Consider the following 22,253-nt stretch of genomic DNA (forward strand, 5'->3'; position numbering starts at 1 on the left):
AAGCTTCGGCTGGTGGAACTGGCAGACTTCACTCGTACCTCGGTTTTATGTTTGCCTCCAACAAGCGAACCTCGCACCCGTTAGCAACTTTCTCATAACAATTTTATAATAACAAATACATTTTGCTACAATTTGTGGATCAACGACTTAAGGTGGCATATATGTAAAATACATATATATGAATTAATAAATAATAATGAATTTTTTTTTTCCCTTCTGTACGAACTCCTGTACTGAGTTCATCACCCCTTATTTTAATGCAGGGATTAAAAGCTTTGCCCTCGCAGCAGATGTAAGCAAGCCCGAGGATGTGCAAAGGGCCGTGGATACCATCGTAGCTCGCTGGGGCACCATTCACATTGCGTGCAACAACGCGGGAATCAATATGAACTCCGCAAGCGAAGATACTTCCCTAGAAGAATGGGACAAAACTTTTAATGTTAATTTACGAGGATTATTTTTGTGCTGCCAAGTAAGTGTGGAACGCTGTACTGGTTTGTTTTGCAAATGGGTAATAATTTCCTAAGCGCTTACTTTACTGAGATTTACTAACACTTTATTACTAATTATCACAATAAAATTGGTCCTAGTTTTGGTGGAGTTAAGAGAGATTTGCTTTATATCAATTACGGATTTTGGTCAATATTTTCAAAAGCAGCTGGGCTTTACTGGCTGCCCAAACCCAGGCCTCTAAGAATGGCCAGGTTTTTTTGATGGTGGTCATTTGAGACATCCTGAAAACCAGAAAGCTTTGGGGGACCGTTCCCAACATTAGTGATTATTTTGAAAAAAATATTGCCAACAGTGAAGAGGGTCTGAAATGGCGATGGGATTTTTCCTGCATCAGCCATTTTTATACCAAGTTTTTATATCAAGTGCTTAAAAAAAATGTGTTAGCACATGAACTCTTCTGAAAAGTGAAGACTAATTTATTATCATGTCATTATTAGCACAATCACAAAAAGGGTCACTGGTCTTTCCTTTAATTTCTGTCACAGGCTGCAGGCCGCATTATGCTGAATCAAGGATATGGGAAGATAATTAACACAGCATCTATGGCAAGTTTAATAGGTGAGTGATGAGAGCTAACAGTTGTGCTTCAGAATCCATATTTTAATTACTACCGATGCTATTTGAATCAATTAAACCTGTATTGGGAAGGAGTAAATCACTGACATTTTGTATTAGAGGAAATGTACTACAAAATTTTTATTGATATCATTTTTCAACATTTATCTGTCCTCAATGTTTTAGAGCACTTATTACTTTTTATAGAAGAGGCGGAGTCACCTTCTCTGACTCCGACGCGCTGACGGCACGGGAGAGGTGCTGGTGCGCTCCCCCGGCATTTCAGGCAAACGTGTTTGAGTGCGGGAAGTTGTGCCCCCGTGATGGTTACAAGCCACCCAAAAGCTTTTGTGCTGGTTTTTGCCCCGGTACGCCCAGGTTTTATTTCATTATGGTTGCCAACAGGTGTCTCCACCACCGCTGCTGAATCAGCAAGTATTGTCAAAAGCGCCAATAAACCATTGTAACATATGGAATGAAATCCCTACTGCTGAGCTAATCTGGAAGGCAGTTACATGCTGGTGAACTGAGGCCCATGTAACAAAAATTGATCAATTACACAAATTAAGCATAGCCCTTTAGGAATTTATTTTATTGGTCTGGACATCTGTTGCAGTATTGTCCAAATCCAAAAATCAAATGGTGCCTTGGGTTGCCAAGTTAGGCAAGAAAATCTAGTAGCTATAAAAGTACAACTGAAAACCCCTGTATTAATATCATGTCCATCTGCTGAATGTTACATAAATATGCAGTCTTTTTATTTTCCTTGGGAATAACATTTATTTTTACTGTGCCCAGTTTGACATTCTGTGACATTCTGCTCAGTTTATTGCACAGTAACTTTAAATGCTTCTTCAAAAATGCATTTATAATGTTGTTGTTAATCTTTTTTTCAAGTGTCTTTACCAGCTGTTTTACTTATGCTTAAACACAGGCACCGTCCCTCCGCCCCAGCTTTGTAGAGTTACAAAATCTCCCAAAGAAAAAGAGTTTAGAAAAGAATGTAGAGCTTTAGATTTCAAATGCCTGAAACTTTCATGCTCTGTGGGGCTCTGGTCTGGGCTTGGGCTGTCACCGTCCGCATCGTTGTTGCAAAGCAAAATTTCCCGGGCGGTATTCCACCCTGGAGAAAGTTATGAAGCGCTGGAAACTGGCCCCAGCTGGGGGTCTGCTGGTTTGGCACACTGCTCCCGGCCGCGCTCATGCAGCCCAGAAGGGCTCTCTGTGCTCCCAGCTTCTCCATCAAGAGCTGGCATAGCTTAGTTGAGCCGGGAGGTGATGCCATTCCACCAGGGCATCCATCTCAGCCCCAACTTGGGGTGCACCTCCTTGGCCAGCATGCCAAGTCCACCGAGTCCCACATGGAGATCACATTTGAGGGCAGTATCGGTCCTGGAGCTGGAATAAATGTTGGAAAGCAACCCTGAGAGCAGCCTGGAAGGGTCATTGCAAGATGCGTTTAAATGTCATTGAAAGTGAACGCATGCTAAGCCAGAAGTCAAGAGACGAAGAGATGCGTTTACCTTCTGAACCTGTTTGAATCTTGGCATTGAAAAAATCTAGTAGTTATAAAACTACGACTGAAAACCACGATGTTCATATCATGTCCATCTGCTGAATGTTAAATAAATATGTTGGTTGGTTGGTTATTTAAGTATGTTGGCCAACTGGCATAGTATGAAATGTTTCTAGAAATAGTTGGGGGATTTTTTTTTAATTTTTTTTTTTTTTGTAGGTTGAGTCCTTCCTCGGAGACACAGGAAAATGAGGAGGCTCTTAGCAGGATAGGGAGGTTTTTGTTTGTGATTTTTCCAGCTACACTGCTCAGAATCAGTTTTAATTAATTGAAGATAAGCTGCATACATTTTGCATATGTGCATTTTGATTCTGGTATTTCACTGGATTTATTCCAGACGTATGCTTCAGCAGCGGAGCCGAGGCTGCTGCGGCTCCGCGATTTGCACAGGTGTACTCAGATCTGTAATTTTTACAGTGAATATCTTCAGTGGTAAGTGGTCTGGTCTTCTCTATCTGCGTGCACCTCTCATTAACATTACATGCCTGCTTCAAGGTCAGGCGAGAAGCCTTATGCACCAAACAAGGTTGCAAAGGCATAGTGTCAGGTGTTTAAAATGTAATGCAGCTGATGTTGGCAGCATTTTTATCCGCTTTCCTCCCATCTTCTCTGTCTGAAACAGGAGTGAGCATCCTTGCTTCCCAGAAGCCTTACAAATTCAGATTTTTTTTGGTGGCACTGCTAGGGGCATAGCTTTATTCACAAGCTCTGGCCCCGTTTTGAATGAGTTTGGAGGGTTGCAGGTTTGCTCTTTGGTCTGTAAGGGACCACCCGAGGTAAGGGGAGAGGAGGTGGTGCGGGGTGCTCAGCTGCAGAAAGCCCACCCAGCGCCAGAGCTTCCCAGCACCCACTGGCTTCTTCTTGAGCTCTTCCCATTGAGAGGGGCCAAGTGTCTCAGGAGGCGGAAATCTCATCTTCTGAATTACCTTCCTTAGATGCTCTGATGAAAGCAAAAGCATTTACACGGAAGGACTCTTGAAAACCCTGTCTCGGCACCCACCCCAAAGCAGAAAGCTGGTTCCGAATAGCTCGCGGCAACATGCTGTTCTCACCCACGTGTGCTAGAGGTGCAGAGCTGGTGCCAAAACTCTTCTCCTCTGAGCAAACGCCGAATGATTTATCACAAACAGACATGTTTGGAAAGTTTAGCAAAGAAGTGCTTTTGGGAGGTTACAAGGTTAACTACCGAAGTTGTCTGTAACTTGGAGCTGATGCATGGCAATTAATCAAGAAATTACGTTCCGCATCTTTTCGAGAGCCCACACGGCACACTGCGTCTGGGGGGATGACAGGCACATGCAGAGCGCAAAGCAGTTCTGCCGGTCGAAACGTGAATTATTTCATGTTGAACGAAAAATAAGTGCAGAAAAAATGCTGGCTATGGTGTGAAATGCTCTTTGTAGCAAGAAAAAGGCTTCCAAATTCCGAGCAAACCTTCAACACACGCAGAAAGAAAGAAACACTAATTGTTGCGCCCATCATGTGTGTGCTTTAAATCTATTCACTAACATCTACGTTGAAGGCAAAGGTCTTTATTCACATACATGCTCAGTAATTTGCAGTGGGGCTTTTTGCTCTTTCAGAGTTTGGATAACTCAATTTGTTGTCGTCTTCTTTTCACCCTTTAAATTGACACACTCAAACCCAATCTTTTTAGTCAATAAAAGCAATAGTGGATATGTTGGGCTACTGTGGTTGGTAGAACTGATGCACCAGCTTCACTTCACAAATTAAGACCAATTTAATGCCATCTACCAGTGCTGCTTCTGTGCTTTGATCAAGATGTGGTGGGGTTTGGCTCCTGCACCGTACACAAACGCAGTGATTCACTTTCTTCCAGGGTTCAGCATCACCTAACCCTGCAGCTACAATTGCCTGCCTTTGTGATTACTGATATCAGCGCTGATTTTCCCCACTCTCCCTCCGTGGCAGCGTCAGCATCTCGGTGATGCTCAGTACCGATACGGTGCTAATTACGGAGCAGTGCTCTGCGCTGGATTTGTTTAATGAAGTCACGATGGCAGCCAGAAAAGTCCGAGGAGAGATGCTTTATGGGTGTAAATCCCAAGAGCTGGACCGACCGGGTTTGACTCCCGTGGGTTTAAAGCACTTTACACCCACTGGGGATTTGTCCTTAAGTAGCTTTCCTGGGAATACTGCAAGTGTGAGAGCTGGTGGAGGGGCAGAGCCACCCGAGCACACAGCACTAACAAGCCTGAACATGGTAATTAGCAAGCCGATCATTTTCCCTCGCTGACTGACATGTGACATCTCTGAAACATTTTCAAAAGCTTCAGATTTTGAAAGTGGTGGGTGTTCTGAATTTTTGGGACGCACCTGCGCTCACATCCACACAAACACTGATCAGATAATGTGATGTGTTTGCTTCAGACTACGGATAATTCAAAAACAAAGGAGAACAATTTGTTCCAAGAAGCTATATATAATATAATATGTTATATAAAATCTATTATGTACTTATATTATGTTATAACTTTATATTATATCATAATACATTATATCATATTATATCATATATCATTACGCTATACTGTATTTTTTTTGGTATTACAGTGTGCAAGTATTTTGTCTATAAACAGACGTGTATAATAGGTGAATGTGCATGTCAGTATATATTTATCTTTCTTGGGTGTAGTCAAATATTGCATATGTGTGTTTAATATATTGGTTTTGACTTTGCCCAAATATGGACCTTTTAAATGTCTTTATTTCTCCATTTTTTTTTTCTCCATTTTTTTCCAGTAGCCCAGCTGCTGGGGCAAAAACTTCAGATGGCAAAATACAGATTTAGAATTTTGTGTTGTGGGTGGCTAAATTCTTCTGTCGGGGAAAATGGCAAATAGTTCATTTCAATATAGGGAATTGTCCATGTCGTGCCTAAACTATCTCTAATTTATGGAGAATAAATAATTTTCTATTTCTGAATCCCTTCCAGTCCCGCACCCGCAGAAGCAGTTGGCGTACAACACCTCGAAAGCCGGGGTCGTAAAATTAACACAGACGTTAGGAACCGAGTGGATTGACAGAGGAGTAAAAGTCAACTGCATTTCCCCGTAAGTAAAATGTAGTCTCGTTTTGAAAGTACAAAGAGAATGAAACGTTCTAAAAAGCTGAAATGAACAGTATCTCGGCAAATAAAGTTTCTAATTAGCAGGTGGATTGCATCCCTTTTTATGTTGTCTTTTCCTTAACAAAGGTTTAAATACTTAGAACCAAGCCTGCTCTGTTGCTGTGTATACTCAGGGATTTAAGAAGAGGTTTTAGCATTTGATAATAGGTTTTCCAATAACGTGAAGGGTAGTTTTTAGCATTTCTCTTCCAGATGAAATATTTCCTTAGTCTGTCCAAGCCTTCTGCGGTTAAAGAAAAGGCTTTTGACACTTAATAGACAATACTTCTTTCCCCTTTTTACTTGAGACAAATATATAGGCACTTTAAAAGCCACATTGTACTGCTGTAATTGAGATACTGTTCAGCTCTGACAATCACAGGAGGCCAGGTGTAATTTCGTAAATATATATATATATATTTATTGCAAATTGCATTTTCATTCTTTTTAGAGACTTAAAGCTGTATGTTTTATTTTATGGTATTTATTCGCAAAGAAAAGTTTTCTTACCACTTTTTCTCTCGCGCGTTTCTCACGCGCGTACCCAACACAGGCATTTTATTAAACAATTAGCAGCGTATGATAGTGCTAAGCAGAAACCCAAGTGGATAGGGTTAATTGGAAATGGTCAAATTCCTTAGACCATCAAAGTCAATCAGAGTAAGTAAGAAGAGCAGGATTTTAACCTGGGAGTTAAATTGTAATAATGAAGATATAATGTACATCAAGTCAGGAAAAACAAATTACATATTTTAATCCACAAAGTGGAGTTAAAAAAAAAATCACAGAGCTCAATGGCAAGTGCCTCTGTTTTTACTGTGTCTGCTCTCCAATTCCTTGTGCTAGCTGTCTTCCTTATGATTATATATTACTAATTATACCAGCGACTCCAGCCATCGCTCTATGTGATCCACAGATTCTTTACACAGCATCGTACTTTGTAATGGGATTTTTCCCATGCCAATGCTATCAGCTCTGCAACGGTGTTCTCGCCACTAGTGCTAGTGAATTTACACGGGCTCGCGGGAGCCAGGGAAGATGAAGGGAATTAGGGAAGCTCAGCAGGACCTGGCAGGAATTGTGTCTGAAAACACCCGGGTAATCTGTACCAACAGAGGTGGGATAGCAGTGCCACATTCACAGCGATCGTGGGTAAGGAGGCTCTTAGATGAGGAATTACCCATTTCTAGGGGGTTTACATAAATTTAAAAAAAGTATCCACTGAATGCTGAAAATTCATTGTTTAGTATAAGTTGGAAACATACACTCGTATTTGAAGAAGTTGTGTTTCTGGAGGCAGCTGTCAGAGCATGGCGAACAGTCATGCTTCTCTTTTTCTACTTTTCAAGCCAAAATAGGGTTGTATTTCGATCATCCCTACCTGTCTTAAACTCTGTCTCTGAGCTCAAACTCCTATAACTGGTAGGGGGGCGTTTCTTTGAGGAGGAATAACCATAAAGTGCGCACAGAGGACAGATGCTTTTCCTGTCTTTAAGGTGCCCGGCTCTATACAGAGCAGTCCCCCCTAACGCAGCCGGGGACCCGGGGACTGACCGGCCCCGGCAGCTCAAAACTTTGGCTGAGACCCTTGTGCCGGGGCCCCCCTGGGAGCTCTGGGTGGCATTCAGAGGAACCCTACCTCAGTTCATACACCTCAGATAATCCTCACCACAACCAAAAGCTACATACACTTGACAATGAATGAATATTCACGTTTGCCCTTGTGCCTATATGACATGTGAACCTGCATTCCAGTGCAGATTTGGAGTTACCCTTAGAACCGTGAACCCCACCAGTCTTGTTTTGCCTCTTGACGTGTCTCACTGAGGCACAGGGGCGTCTTCAGACTACTTGAGCTTGGTACCCAACACTGGGCAGTGCCCTCAATGCAGCAGCACGTCTGCCGATGCCGTCAGAGCACTTCGCAGGGTTGAAAAATGCCCCATAGGCACAAGTCGTTCGGAGTGCGGATGTCCAACCTAGCATGTGGCCGTCTTACAACAGTAGGGGATTTTGAGGGGTGCAAGGAGCATAAAGGTAGATATAGGGCATGTTGGTAGCCAGGATAATCTCTCTACTGGTACCCAGTGAAATATTTAAGTGTATCTTTAAGTCCTTTGCCCTTTCCACTCATGGTTGCATTAATGCTTTAAGGCCCTCTCAGCATACCTCTGTCTGAAGCTCCAAACGCTCCAGTCTGGCCTTAAACATTATTTCACCATGCAAACCTTTTGGCCTTTTTTCCCTCTTCCTATCTGGTCACTTTTTATCAACTTAATTTCTTAATGAGTGAATAAAACTTTTGCAGAGCAATGCATAAAAGTTATCAATGCATAAAGTGTTACAGCAGACTCCTTAGGATAATTTATTGCATTTATAAAATTGAAGATTCAGGCTTCTCTTGCTGGCCAGGCAAGCCTCGTGCCCATGGGGAGAAGGTGGCCAAGACTCCCTGGATGCTTTGGCTGACTTTGCCTGTTGTTCCACGCAGCAGCCAGCATCTCCGTGTATCGTGGAAATACTCGATGGTGGCCCTTCTGCCACCATCTAGTGCAGTTGCCTTGTAGCCTGTTGTACAGCTGATTCCACGTAAAATTAAAAAGGTGATGGAGTCTTCTTGAAAGGACGCGAGGGTCAGGCTGCAGAGGGGACCTGGATGTGAACAGGGAGTGACTGGTGGCCCATGCCTGGCTGTCCATGGTGTGGTTTAGTCCCTTTCCTGATCCCTGCACATGTGGAGTGTGTTGGGTGTGATGGAGCAGGGCACTTTTGAGGGCCTCTGGTTTTTGGCATGTGCAGCATTGGAACACTTTATTTTTGTAGCCATTGCATTGAATCAATGTCCATTTTTTTGGGCTAATTTTGTCTCGCTGCTTGATTGGTAAGGCACAAAATGCCATCATGTGATGACCTTTGTGATGGGCAAAGTTGATGATGATGATCGACTTTTGGAAGTTGATCTTCAGCTCAACCCACAGCCGTAGCCAGGCCAGCGTGTCGGAGACCCAGTGCAATTCAGCAGTCATAGAATCATAAAATTATAGAATGTGTTGCATTGGAAGGAACCTTTAAAGGTCATCTAGTCCACCCCCCCTTCTCCATCAGTCCCAGGGGATGAACCATGTTCCCCACTGCTGGGCTGCAGGGATTTGGGTTTGGGCTGCGATGGGCAAAGCGCTTTCATCCCCTGTGTGCCTGCTTTGATCCCCTGGGACGGAGGAACCATACGGTGCTGTACCAGCTTTTAGCCCAGTCAGAAAGCAGGTAGGGTGGGATCACCACTGGTTTTGGGTGTACCCCATGATGGGGGAAGGAGAGGCAGAGCTGGCAGGAGAAGGAGCACCCCTGCATCACCTAAGGCGTCCCAATTAAGCAGCATTACTATCCCCATTAAGCAGCAGTCGTTGCTGGTAAGTATCTTTGGACTTAAATCTAATTCCTTGGGAGATGTCCCAATTAAGTGCATCTCTTGATTAAACACTTCCTGATTAAGTGGAGTGTACTTAACTCATTCAAATTAATAACTCATCTGAAAGAAATCAAGTTACACACAGATGGAATCTTTTTTTGCTCTCATTTGGGGATTGAGCGCACGTAACAATTCCAGTTAAGTATCTGGTAAGTGATATTTTTCCTAATGTGTCTCTCGAAGTGGAAATGTTTTAGGCAATTGTTTTTTTTTTTTTTTTTCCTAATGTCTCAAATTGTCCTGTGTATCAATAATGAAATATTGATGCTCATGTCTAACGTTAAAGAACCAGCAGTTTGATATTACATTGACATGCAACAGAAAGTACTGATAGGCTCAGCACTGCATACGAGATGAGGTAGGGAATTAATGCATTGGCAGTTGTCTTTGCTGGAACTGGTTAGAAGCCAACTAAAATCTGCCTAAAAGGGTTCGACAACATTAAATTGCCCAACTTGGCACCAGAGCTTTCCCAGAAGATGTGTAGTATCAATGACATGCCTAATATTTATAGTGCCATCAGTATGTGTGTTTGCAACTTTTAAGTTTTGCGCTATATTTTTCTCGCATTTCTATAACAAAAATTTGTAATGAAGTTTTGTTACACATCTAAATTTTCGCCACTTGAAGTGAACCTAGAGAAAGGTCCAACGAGAGGCACCGCGCTGTGATACACAGGTTGCAGTGATCAGACCAAAGATCATTTTTCCGAACAGATTGAAAAATGTCCTCTTTTTAGCAAAATCTGTTGTGCTGGAGGAGCGTGTGTTGTATTCCCTGATCTGCATTCCCTTGGGGTTAAAAAATATATGTAAATTAAAAAAAAATTATAAAATCATATGGATCTGGTCTTTGATAGTGTAAAGCCAGGATGATTATGTTGATGGCTTTGTGAGCACGGTGAGAGGCACGTAAGGGAAAGGAGTCCAACATATTTCACGTCTCTCTCAAAGCTCGTTTTCTTTCTGAAGAAAACCAGTTCTCGAGGAGTTTGGGTGAGTGAGGGGGGAGAGCGGGGGGCTGCGCTTGGGGGAAATAAGTAACCGGTCTGCAGTCCTATACTGGAATGTGTTTGATTTTATTACATTGCCAGAACTTTAGCGAGCTGCGTCGCTCAGTGTTTCTGAACTGCTCTGGTGTTTATTGACAATTACAATAAAAAATAAAGCCGATATTTAAATCCTGCCCGATTAGTGAAAACAGAAATGTTTGGGGGAAAGTCTGAATTAGTTCCACTTGGTAACAGAGTAAATAGCAGATTTCAGCCTTCGTTTAAAACAAAAGGTAAATCTCGTACCCAGAATCCAGTGTGCCTCAACAAATTATTTCCTTGGAAGTATAAATTGGGATGCCGGTGAAGTTTCAGAACAAAACGGGTATTTTTATACTTTGTTCATTTCATATTTATCACTGGCTTGTTTGCTAATTTTCATTTGCAAGAGGCAATTCTTCCAGCTAACTGGCTGCCTCAATGGGCCACTGATTTCTTTGAAGTGACAGTCTGTAAATATGCATAAAAAAGAGATGCAATTAGCGTGTGTGTGGTTCAGTGCAGCCTGATTTCATTGGCAAGTTTACCCACAGTGTTGATAAGCTACATTATCTAGAAAATTGGCCGCTGAAAAACAGCACCTCTGATTGCCAGCAAAGGTTCCAGATAACAGGGTGCTGAAGAGAAATATAATTGAGGTTGAATATGTTAACCAAGGTGTCACATGCTCCTTAGAAGCGCTAATTTATCAGCATGTTGGAATTTTTATTAACATTTGGAATGCATTTCTACCACACTAATGAAGTGGAATTGGCAGTTCAGGTTTTAGTTATTGTCATTTCTGAGAAGTTAAATGTAATTTCTCGTTAGACACAGTTATGTAAATATATTTGTTCAGGGGCTGAAAAAATTATACATTTCGCAAAATACAAATATGTTGTTAAGGAGGAGTATGACAAATCAGTCGCAGTTAAAGTCATAAAAGCCAGCCAAATGTTCGCCCTGCATTGTGCTTTCTGGAGCATCACTCATTTTTAGGGCACCTGAAGAAAATGAACTTAGCAGAGTTTTGATAAATGGTGTAGTGGCTCATTAATGTAAAAGAGGCGAGACAGGTAAATGCGCTGGGATTTCTCGGGGTTTTGGTTTAAGGGGAATTGCACTGGACGTGCCGGGTTTCTCTTTGCCTCCCCTTTTCTGTCTGGAAAGGGTCTGGTGCCCAGCAGGGCGCTGTCGTTTCTTTCCCCTAGTTTTTGACATCTGGACAGTTGGGCTGTTTGCCGGGCTGTGCACAAACACGCTGCGTGACGTTATGCTGTGAAGCGATGGGAAAGGAAATCCATAAGACGAGAGTTCCCAAGAGCTGTGGCAGACCCGGTGCTTTTGGTTCCAATGCCGTGCTTGTTTTCTATAAAAAAAAAATAATTAAATTGGTGATTACGGATGACTTAAAGGTAAGGTGTTACTGCTATGTATGTGTGCATAGTATGCGCGTACTCAAAGAAAACCAGTAAGCCTGCCCATCGGCAGCACGAGGCAATAGGAAAGAATCACTACTGAAGTTTGCGTCATGACTTTCAGCAGAGGCAGAGCAGGTCTGACTTGCGCGTCTCCGTTGTGCTATTCCATATTTTCCTTCCTAATGAACATCTTGAACACCTATAAAGTGCTGCCTTTCCTCCTGGGGAAAACCCCGTCCTAAACTTTTGGTGGGTGTGCTCGTTGCAGGGGCATCGTCGACACGCCGCTCATCCACTCCAAGGACCTGCGGCCGCTGGTGCAGCGCTGGTTGGGGGACATCCCTGCCGGCAGGCTGGCCCAGGCCACTGACCTGCAGGCTGCCGTCGTCTACTTGGCCTCTGAAGCCTCGGATTACATGACGGGCCATAATCTGGTCATCGAGGGCGGCCAGAGCCTGTGGTGAGGGGCGTCCTCCAGCCTCCCCTCTCAGGAGCACATGTCATGTTGGAAAGTGTGTATCAGAGTTTAGCTTTGGGCTGTGTGGCCAAGTGGCCAGTTAATACAAAATGATTGTTTTCTTCTTTCGGGTGTTGCTTTGGAGACTCATATAATGCAAAAAAAAAAAAGGGGGGGGGAGGGGCAAAAAAGCAGCAATCCTTCATTTTTACCATTTTCATGTTTTCCACTATGCATTCAGATTTCTGTTAAATTAGCATTTAATGATATAAAGGCACATTTACTGCAGCGAGACTTGGCTATTATTTAGTTTAACAGGGGGCATTTTTAAAGCAATCAATATTAGCTGGTCTGTGTAGTATATTGTTCTTAGGCGATATTTTTTTTTTTGTATTCAAGTTGTTCCAGTGACATCTGTGAGTGGTGAAAAACAGTTGGATGTAGTGTTAAAAAAAATAAATTAGTTCATTGCATTTGAACCTGAATGTTGCCATTTTATATTTACTGGTGTTCTTAGTTTTTGACAGTGTTTTTATAGAAACACCCACAGAAATGCCCCTGAATGAGAAGTACTGCACTTAATAGAGAATCGTGTTGGTAATTATAATGGCTCTAATCCAAAGCCCATTGAGGTAAGGGGGGACTGCTCATATACTTTAAGTTAAACACATGTATAAGTGTTGCTCCAACTGGGTCTTTGTTTTCCTTGATCGGGCAGATGTAAGCAAAGATCGTCTTCCAATTTTTTTTTTTTTTTTTCCCCCCTCCTGTAAATTCCAAAGACAACTCTTGGGCGTAAATCAGGGCCAGCTCAAATGGTATCAGTCCAGTCCTGTTGGCTGAAGAGCTCATTTCGGCAATAGCGCTGGGTTCGTTGCTTACAGGCAGTAAAACGTGGCACAATAACACCACCGTTTTGATAACACTCTGAATTTATACAGACTTCCATCCTGAGGGCCTTTAAGCATAACCTAAGGAGAATTTACGGGAAGGAATTCACTTGCAAATCCTCATGTCATTTGTTTTGCGTTTGGCAGCTCTTTGTTACCATAACATAAATAATTGTGGATGAATGTCATTACTTTGATTAAGTGCTACAAGTCCATACATTGGCTAGCCATTATTGTGGTGAATTGCTATAATGGCTTCAGACTTGACATTCACCGCCACATTGTAAGGTATGCATCTCGCTGACGTACTATCATCGTTATCGTGGATAAAGTGCAAGAAGATACTTGTCTTCATTAAATTTTCTATTAGACCATTGATAATTAATACATATCTCATGTTTCATCTCCAGTCGTTTTTCTGGGGAGTGTTGCTGTTAAGCGACTCAGGGCTAGAGCTTTCTGGCTCGAAATCCCTGCCTTGTGTGCATGATCTAATTTATTGACAATGCTCTGCAAACTCACAGGCTTAAGGAGAGCTCAATTTTGGATAAATCTTCAAGAAAAAACAATTAAGGATTTAAATGTTTTATTATTTTTCTGGGCTCACAAAATCTTTTCTCTCCTAGCTCCCACACTTGCATCATTTTGTGTCATGCTCTGGAGGGCTCGGTGGAGTTCTCACATCCCTCTGGCTGGCTTTTCACCCAGAGGTTAATGTGCAAACATTGGTGAACTCATCAGGAGCTCTTCCAAGGGATCCTAGAGGGGCTTGTATACTGTCGTTTGCACTGCCGGTGAACGCTTTGTTGCAGCTCCTACCTAAAGCATAAAATAACAAACTTTAGCTAATTTGAAACAGGAACTGCAGTTGGCACCGGGACTGTAACCAATGTTCTCGCTTTCTCAGAAGAAAGACAAAGGGCTGAACAGGCTGACCTGCCTTTCCCTGCCTGGCGACGGCTGCAGGTCAGCACCAAAAGGCGCTGGCGGGGCGTTGCAGGAAGCTGAAGTTCATCGCCTTGGTGCCGGCTGTTTTTGGGAAGAAGATTTTTCAGCCAGCAAGGCTCTTGCTGTGACTTTCATAAGCTTCAAATTAACTTTAAAAACAAAATCCAGACAGGAAAAAAAAAACCACCCAGACGTAAAAAAAAAAAAAATTAAAAAAAAAAATCAAAATGATCTCTTAACTAAGCAGCCTCCAGTGTTTGGACAAGAGCTTGTCTTGCCCGATCTGTTGCCCCCAGGCTCTGCCTTTGAAGAGCAGAGGAGTGAGTTTACCTGCACGGGCTGACGTGGGGCTTGGACCCTGTTTGGAGACGCTGCCGTGTGTCTGCACGGAGCCGGGCTCGGCCCCTTGTTGTCCCAGAGAGGCTGGTGGAAAAGGCTCTTCTCATCGGGACTCGCTCCATGACACAGGAGGGGCTCAAGACTAAGCTGCCCAAGGGAATACGGCACTTGGTGCCAAGTCCCCGGGATGACGGGCAAACACCCTCACGGCACTTTTGGCTTGTGTGGCATCCTCGCTTTGGCCAAAGAAATGAATCCTGGAGGAGAACAGCTGTGAGGAGGGAAATGCCACATGTGTAAGAGCTGGTCTGTGTCCTCTTACAGGCAGACCGTACCCAGGGCTTCATCCCTTCAGGGGCTCAGCAAAGGCATTGTGCCTCTTCATGGTCTCACCTATAATTTCCTGGGGGAAAAGAGGCAGATTTCCACTCAAATGCAGGGCTGACCACAGAGCGGTGCTTCTGTCTGATGGGACCAAACTTCGCATTTGGACTGGGATCTGTGTCTTGCTGCGTGGTGGCAGCTCCTCGGGCAGGGGCCTCCCCGCCTTGTGCAGAGGGGGATGCTCACTGCCACAGCCCTACGGCCCTAAGTGGAAGATACGATTTCCCCTTATAAGGGAAAAGCAGAAGCTCAAGAGCGATGCAAGAAAAGCCTTTTCCCCTCATCTTAGCACAGAAGACTTGGGGGGGGGAGAGAAAAGAAAAGAAAAAAGAAAAGAAAAAAGAAAAGAAAAAAAGAAAAGAAAAAAGAAAGGAAAGGAAAGAAAAAAAGAAAAGAAAAAAGAAACCTTTTGAAAAAAAAGCACTTTTCTGGGGAATGGGAGTGAAGCTGCGAAATGGCAGCATCAGTGTTTCGTGAGGTTGTTCGGGCAGCCCCGGGGGGTCGGTGGGGTGGCGGTGGTGGCGGTGTCGGGCGGAGGCGCCGTTCCCGGCGGTACCTCTAGGAGGAAACCTCAACCTGTGTTGTGTCTGCGGGAGCCGGCGCTTCCCGGCTCTGCTATTCAACTTTCATATTGTAGCTAAGTTAGTACTTTTGATATTTCTAAGTTTTTTTTTTTTTTTTAAACATTTATGTAGAACACCACATAATTGCAGAAAAGATAATAGTCACATACCCTAGGGCTTGGTGTACACTTATGTTAAAAGTACAGCTTTTATTGGCAACTAAAGTAATAACCTTTCCATGTCAAATTGCTTTAAATTAAACTTAAAAAAAAAATGCTGGCTGATACCCACACTTAGTAATTGTCAAACATTAGCATAATGTGGAATACTAAAGCTGCCTAAATCTTGGGTTTAAAAATAATTATTTACTTAGGTAAATTCTCTATTCAAAAGCATAATATTAGATTTTTTTTTAACACAGTCTCCTCGATGTGTATGTTAAAATGCAGACTTCAGCTTGACATGGAAGTGGGGCTGAATGTTATTGTGGCCTCTGGGAGGAAAAAGAGGTATTTTATACCTTTAGCTCATCCATCCATCCGTCCATCCATCCATCCATCCTTGGCCGCCACGGAAGAAATGTGTTAAGACGACATCTCTGAAGAGACAGATGCTGCAGGTGACATCTGGTGACCCAAGAACTGGAATACCTGCTGATTGCACCCCACGCTGCAGCCCTGCAGCTTCTTATGCTGGAGGGACGTCTGGGAGATGGGTGTCTCAGGTATGTGGGTATGCAAAGCCAAGGGCAGCAGGTCGATAAAGTGTTTCATACAGGTGCAGTTTACATATCTGCTTCAGCACATAACCAGAGCAAATGCAGTGGTGACCATTCAGATTTCCAGTGCGAAGCAGGAGAGGAAACTCTGCACTGTGGATGTGGCTCTCGGTGCTCCCTGCTGCTTGTGGTGGAAACTGGACCTACTGGGGGCCATGAGGACACAAGTCCTCATAGCTTTCTACTTTTTTGGAGGCCCAGGCTCTGATGTGCCCTACTGAGGACTTCCATCCCTCCTCTAGGGCTTCCCTGTGGAGTCCACCATAGCATTGTGAGTACACCAGTTCTTCCTCAGAAACACGCCGGTGTTTTGCTGGAAGTTCAGCAAAACCCATTTTTGGAACATTTTCTTAAAGAAATCAGCAGTTCCCTTAGGCCAAAAGGTTTCGTGGCAAATTCCTGCACCTTTGGCTGGTAAGGTAGAAAGGGATTGCCTTTCCCACTCCTTTAGGGAGCAAGAAGCTCTGGGAGGCTCTTGCTGCCTTTCTGGCCGGCTGAGGGAGGAAGAGAAGGGAGCGGCAGCACCTGGGAACAAGAGGTTTATGATCTTCAAGAGCAAGAGTTAAACAGTTGTTGGGAGGGGAAGCACAAGGAGCTGAGGACTGAAAATTGGATACCTTTCCCAGCCTTGCCTAATACCATATGTGTTTTACACTGTGATTATAAATCTGATTATATATTAATTTCCACACTGTTTTAATTCTTTAAAGCAAGGAAGCAAAAAAACATGCTTTTCCTTGGAGAACCCCGATGCAGACTTACAGCATATGCCTTCTCACCAGAACAGGTTGAAATTCCTCAAAACTCAAATCCCAGTGAGTGTTTGCTGCTAGATTTTCAGCTACTCAGTGTCTTTTCTCCATTCAGTACCTCTTCCTTCTCTCTCTAGAGCTCTCCCTTCCCAACCTGTCCTATCTGACCTCTTTCCCCGGCTCTGCTGCCAGTGCTGCTGTTGTCGTCGCCCCATGGCACCAAGGCAAATGGAGAAGAGTGGAGAGGGACCAAGCAGAGTATGTTGACGTATGACACGTGGGTTACCCAGAAATACCTCTCAATACCAAGGCCTGGATTTAGCCTTCATTTACTTGCACCCCAAATGACTCCACCACCATGCATGAAGCTTCTGGTACCAGGACTTTATCAGCGGTAGCAAACGCAGGAAAATTTTTGTTCATGGGTGAGTACAAGTAACCCTCACCTCAATCCCTTCCCATTTGAATACGTGAATATGTTCTTGAATCCAGGGGTGTCCCGAAAATGTATCCAGGCATAAAGGAAGGCTGTAGATCCCATTCCCACTTTTGTTAAAGTCCTTTCCCAAACTGGGGCTCGACGAGGACTAATTCAGCTCTTGCTGGCTTGGGCGTGGGGACAACTTACCCTCCCCTGGAAGATGTCCTTTGGGACACAATCCCGCACTGCAGCTGCAAGCGCTTTCTGCCATGCTCGATTTGCTCCCCTCTCGCCAGCGTAGCATGCTGCGTACAGACGCAGTTTGTGTCTTTAGGAAGCCTCGTTAATTCACAAGATACATATTTTTTTGCTTGACAGTTTGTAACAGCTTCTTAAATGTGTAAACTAGCATTTTCAGATTCGTATTAAAATACTGACAAATAGATTTATGTTTCCATAGGCTACTTCCTATGTCCGGACAGACTACTGACACTACCTTACGTGTACAGTTGTTGCATAAATGATATGTGAACGCATGAGAGAAGCCATTCATTTGAAACTGTTCAGAATGATTAAGGGCTTTAATTACAGCCCTGATTAAAACAAGGCTTTTGGTAAATAGCAAAATGGCAAATTCTATGCTATTCCATTACAAACTTCTCTTGATGACAGTGTGGTTTGTTCCTGTTGTTTCTCTTACTGTCATTTCTCTCGTCCAATTCTGATGCTCAAATCCCACCTAAGAAACGGTAACAGGCTTTACTTCAACGCTTACCTGTGAATAAGGCGTTGGAAGTGTTGATTTACTTGTGATATGCTGCACAGTGCCTACGCTGTAGGAGATGAATTAGTTGTGGGACTAGGTTCACTACCATGTGTTGCTTTTTCCTGGTCTCAGGTAGATGTACTCACCATCTTGCATGAAACCATGTTAATGCTCTTCAGCAGGATTCCTCAGGGCAGTGCGATCCTCTGGGAGATCAGTTTTCTCCCCTTTGGCAGGGGACTGTTGCCTCTGGTGGCAGAAATGTTGGTTATATTTAGAGCCTCCAAGCAGCACCACGCAGAACACTAGCTTCAGTGAACTTCAGCATCTTTCCGTCCAGGCATTTCACATGCTCCTTAATCCTCTACAAAAGGTTTTTTCTTTATTTCTAAGCTTAAACAGCTCTTTCACTGCAGAAATGTTGGGAAGTCTCTCCTGAGTGACAGAAATGGCTCGAGTGGGTCGCAAACGCTTAGGAAGTCATCCTCCTTCCTTCTCTCCTCTGGTACTTTCTGGAGTTAGTCTAGTGGTCCTGAACGAAGAAGCAAATCTTCTCTCTTCCGAAGCTCCTCATAAATGTGCTTGCAGTTAATATGAGTCCTTTTATATTCTCTCCCTTCAAATTCTTTGGATTAAAACAAATACCGTCTGGTTCTTTTAGCTCTTTTGATTATATATTCAGAACTATTGTGTATCCTGGAAAATGAGTTCTTTTCAGTTTTCACTTTTCTTGACAACAAGCTGAAAAATTTCCCCAAATGAAAATTTTCTGCAAAAGTCTTGGTTTGTTCCAAGACCCATTTTTCAAATAAGTAACGTTTTGATGAAAAAATGCCAACCTGTTCTACTTAACAACTGTTCGTAGAACTGACGAGAGAAAAACAAGGAATTGGAGAAAAAAAATTACCCAGTCTTTTATGTAGAGTTAATCTTTGAATATTCCTGTTGTTTCAGTAACAGACAAGATGTTGGTACAAGTAGATGAATATTTAAACATTAGCGTTGACACTGACTTATCTTCTCGATAACATATTGATCGCATTCTTTCTATAGAGATTATGGACTTCCCATAGAGTCAGCGAGCATCTTAATGAAGTCACAGGCTGGATGTTTATGTAGGTATTTCCTTAGAGGTTGGTTAGACAGACAATTTATGCACTGAATAAGCCCCCACAAATGCACCTCAAGCGTAAAACTGGTCCATGTCTCTGCCTTTTTATCAGTGCTAGCACGTGTGATTAGGTAGAAAGGCTGGCGTTGTGATGCAGTCTTAGCTTAGTATCTGATATTCATTGCATTTAAAATGACCCATAGCTTATCTCTTTACCGAAGCATCTGGAAGCTGGTTTAGGCTGTCCTTCCTATGGAAATCGATGTTTTTCAGGCATTAAAATTATGCCTCAGGAGTGAGGAACTCCACAGCCCTCCCCATGGACACCTGTAAATTTGTGTCCACGCTTTTGGGAAGTGTCTGTAGGGTGCTGACCTCACGAGGGTGTCCCAGCGTGCCCAAGGGACCAGAGCCGGGGAGGTGGCTGCTGCCCCTGCCACCAGGTGAGAGGGTGACCGCCAGGCATCTGTCACTGCTAGGAAATTTAATGGCAATAGAAGTATGCCGCTTGGATTAATACAGGATCTGTGTTATGTTAGTGGCACCAAATGAATTTTGGAGTGGATGGAGATGTATGGAAAGAGAGTTTTTAAAATGAAAAACATATTTAGTGCAGTAGAATATATGCTAGTGTCTTTTAAGACTTTTTTTTTTAAATGAACAGTACTAGGAAGGGAAAACATAAGTACATAATAAGTTATGACTCAGAGCAAAACTCTCATCGACTTTAAAAGGAAGGCACAACTTAATTTTCACTGTAGTTATTAAGAAATGCCTCTCATTGACATGAAGATGAGAAGTGGAGAACACTGATCTGTGGGACAGTGAATAGTTGTTAATTCCATTAATATTTAAACTGAACAGGTTTGGAGTTATTCTTGTAAATGGCTGCTTTTTGCAAGTCTTGTAAAGTCATACGAGTGCTTCAAGATCCTAAAAATCTTCAAAGAATGATTTGTCAGCCTTGCAGTTCTCAGCCGATGACTCTCTCTGCACACCTGGATGAAGAAGAGTGTATACAGGCAAGAGGACTTCTTCTGAAAGGTGTTCAGGACAGTAGCAGTTTTGGGTTGTTGAAACTATTTTTGTGTGGAAGGTGTCCCCCTCTAGGTTGGAGGTGTCAGTTCTTGGTGGGGTGGGCAACTCTTCTCCCCATCAGTGCTCTGGGGAACAAGGGGGTGGATTTTCTGAAGCTAGGTAGTATGGACTTCCTTGCCATGCAGAAATGTCTCCTTGCTGACATCCCATGCTGAAAACCTTCACAAAGTGATACTGGAAACCACCTATTCCCCAGGGCGTTTGTGTGCTTCTCTGAACGTCAGCCTTGGGCAATAGGAAAGACTTTATGTTAGGGGATTGCTCTAAATATAGCCAGACGAATTGTCTTGCTTGGCCGGGTTCCATACAGATGTTTTTAGGTTTCAATCCATGTAGGTTTACCCCTAATTTGAGTTCCAGCCTTGAATGAACCCTAAATTTGGAGTCAAACTGGAGATGTATGATACAATTTTTGATAATACAAGGACCTGAAATTTGGACAGTGCCAGAATAAATGCATATATTGATCCAGGGTTGTTTTAAATTAAACTGGGTACGCTTAAAATATTCATGAGCTGGAAAGGGTCAGTTAAAAGCTTCAGGCTGTGAGATTTATAACAGGCTCATCAAAGCAGATGCGTTTTGCATCATTTCTAACTTTTGACTGGTGAGAAGTTTAGATTTTTTTATAAATACATATACATTTTCTCTAGCAAATGTGTGTGTATATTTATATATATATAATTTTTTTTCAAATACATCCCCATATGCACCCTCGTTCTCAGAACATTTTGCTTTTACTCTCCCTGCGTTTCAGTGACTTGCCTCAGCTGTGCACCGTGTTGCCTTCCAAATGCAATGCATCATAAATTCATGATGGTTTGCCAAGCAAAAGAGGGCATTGAGCTTCTTTATGAAGAGGATATTTTTGCAAACTGGACCTCATCTATATCCCAGTGGAATTTTCTGATGCTTCCATATTACTCCCGTGCAAAACTTTTAGGGAGCTATAGATCAGACATCAAAAACAGTAATTAAAGTCCAACTTACTCTTCTTCAATATCTGTCTATCCTTTTCATTAGGAGCGGAGACATACTTTTCCTCTTCTATAACAGTCAGATCCAGACAGTTTAATGACCAGCCATCATCTGCCTCTCAGATTTCCAAACCTTCTCGGTTGGAGGATATTGCTTATACTGTTGTGCGGGCCGTTAGGTGTGCGTCCTGTAAGTCCCATATTTACAGCTGGGTATTCAAAAATACTTGCACATGTACAATTAAGTGTAAAAAGCAGTTACCAGGTGAACAGTTTGGTTTTGCTCTTGGGGCCTGGATGCCAGCAGTGGACCTGAGTGTTGAAACCACACTGCTACCTGTTCACTGAGAGTAGTCCCAAGGGACTGGGAAATTCTGAAACATCTAAAGAAAGCCTGGTCTCTTTTAGGGATGTATTTTTCTTTTTTTTTTTTCTTTCAAGCATGTTTTGAAAGCTCACAGAGTGAAATAAACCTAAAGAGGCCTGTACGTAGTACTGAGAATGAAGCCCAGTTTGATACTGGAGGTCGTGGCATTGCTGCAGTTTGCATCACTGTTTGTACCAGCTTTGCTGTACGCTCCACACACATCTCCTCTCCTCTGCTCATACCACCCCAACTCACCACCTGAAAACCTTACGAAAACAATAAGCATAAGAACCCAGCACAATTCTCTGGCAAACACACCTCCTTGGTGTTTTGATTGGCTGGGGTTTTTTTGTTTGTTTTTTTTTATTTTATTTTATTTTGAGTGCTGGCAAAACCTCACTTCAATGACTGTCACCAGGCACCCAGATGCTTCATCTGGTTTTGAGTCTGATGAAGTTTCTGTGATGCGTGGAGAGAGGAGAAACCTGCCCATAGCCAAGTGGTGGGCCTTGTTCCTAGCACTGCTTCAGGGCCCTAAGGAAGAAAAGCCACCCTGGGGAAGCAATGCAGGTTTGGTAGACCTGACCTCATGCATAGGAAGGGTTTGGCTGTGTAAAGATCTCCCAGACCTCTAAAAACCATTTTTAACTTTGGGAAGGGGGCTGGGAAAACCCTGTGCTATCGCTACAATGCGTTGGTCTCAGAAGG

At 43.1% G+C, this 22,253-nt stretch overlaps 1 protein-coding gene across 1 annotated transcript in view; it reads left to right on the forward strand.

The window, feature by feature from the left end:
- LOC141749511 (uncharacterized) overlaps positions 1-12,628 on the forward strand; it is a 36,017-nt gene extending 23,389 nt beyond the window's left edge. Inside the window, exons 8-11 of the mRNA XM_074603096.1 lie at positions 264-472; positions 999-1,071; positions 5,601-5,718; positions 11,963-12,628. Of these exons, the coding sequence (XP_074459197.1) occupies positions 264-472; positions 999-1,071; positions 5,601-5,718; positions 11,963-12,158 (596 nt within the window). The 3' untranslated portion in view covers positions 12,159-12,628. The remainder of the gene's footprint in view (positions 1-263; positions 473-998; positions 1,072-5,600; positions 5,719-11,962) is intronic.
- Positions 12,629-22,253: the final 9,625 nt, after the last annotated feature.

Source organism: Larus michahellis, chromosome 10 (assembly GCF_964199755.1).
Source record: "Larus michahellis chromosome 10, bLarMic1.1, whole genome shotgun sequence".
NCBI classification, from domain to species: Eukaryota; Metazoa; Chordata; class Aves; order Charadriiformes; family Laridae; genus Larus; species Larus michahellis.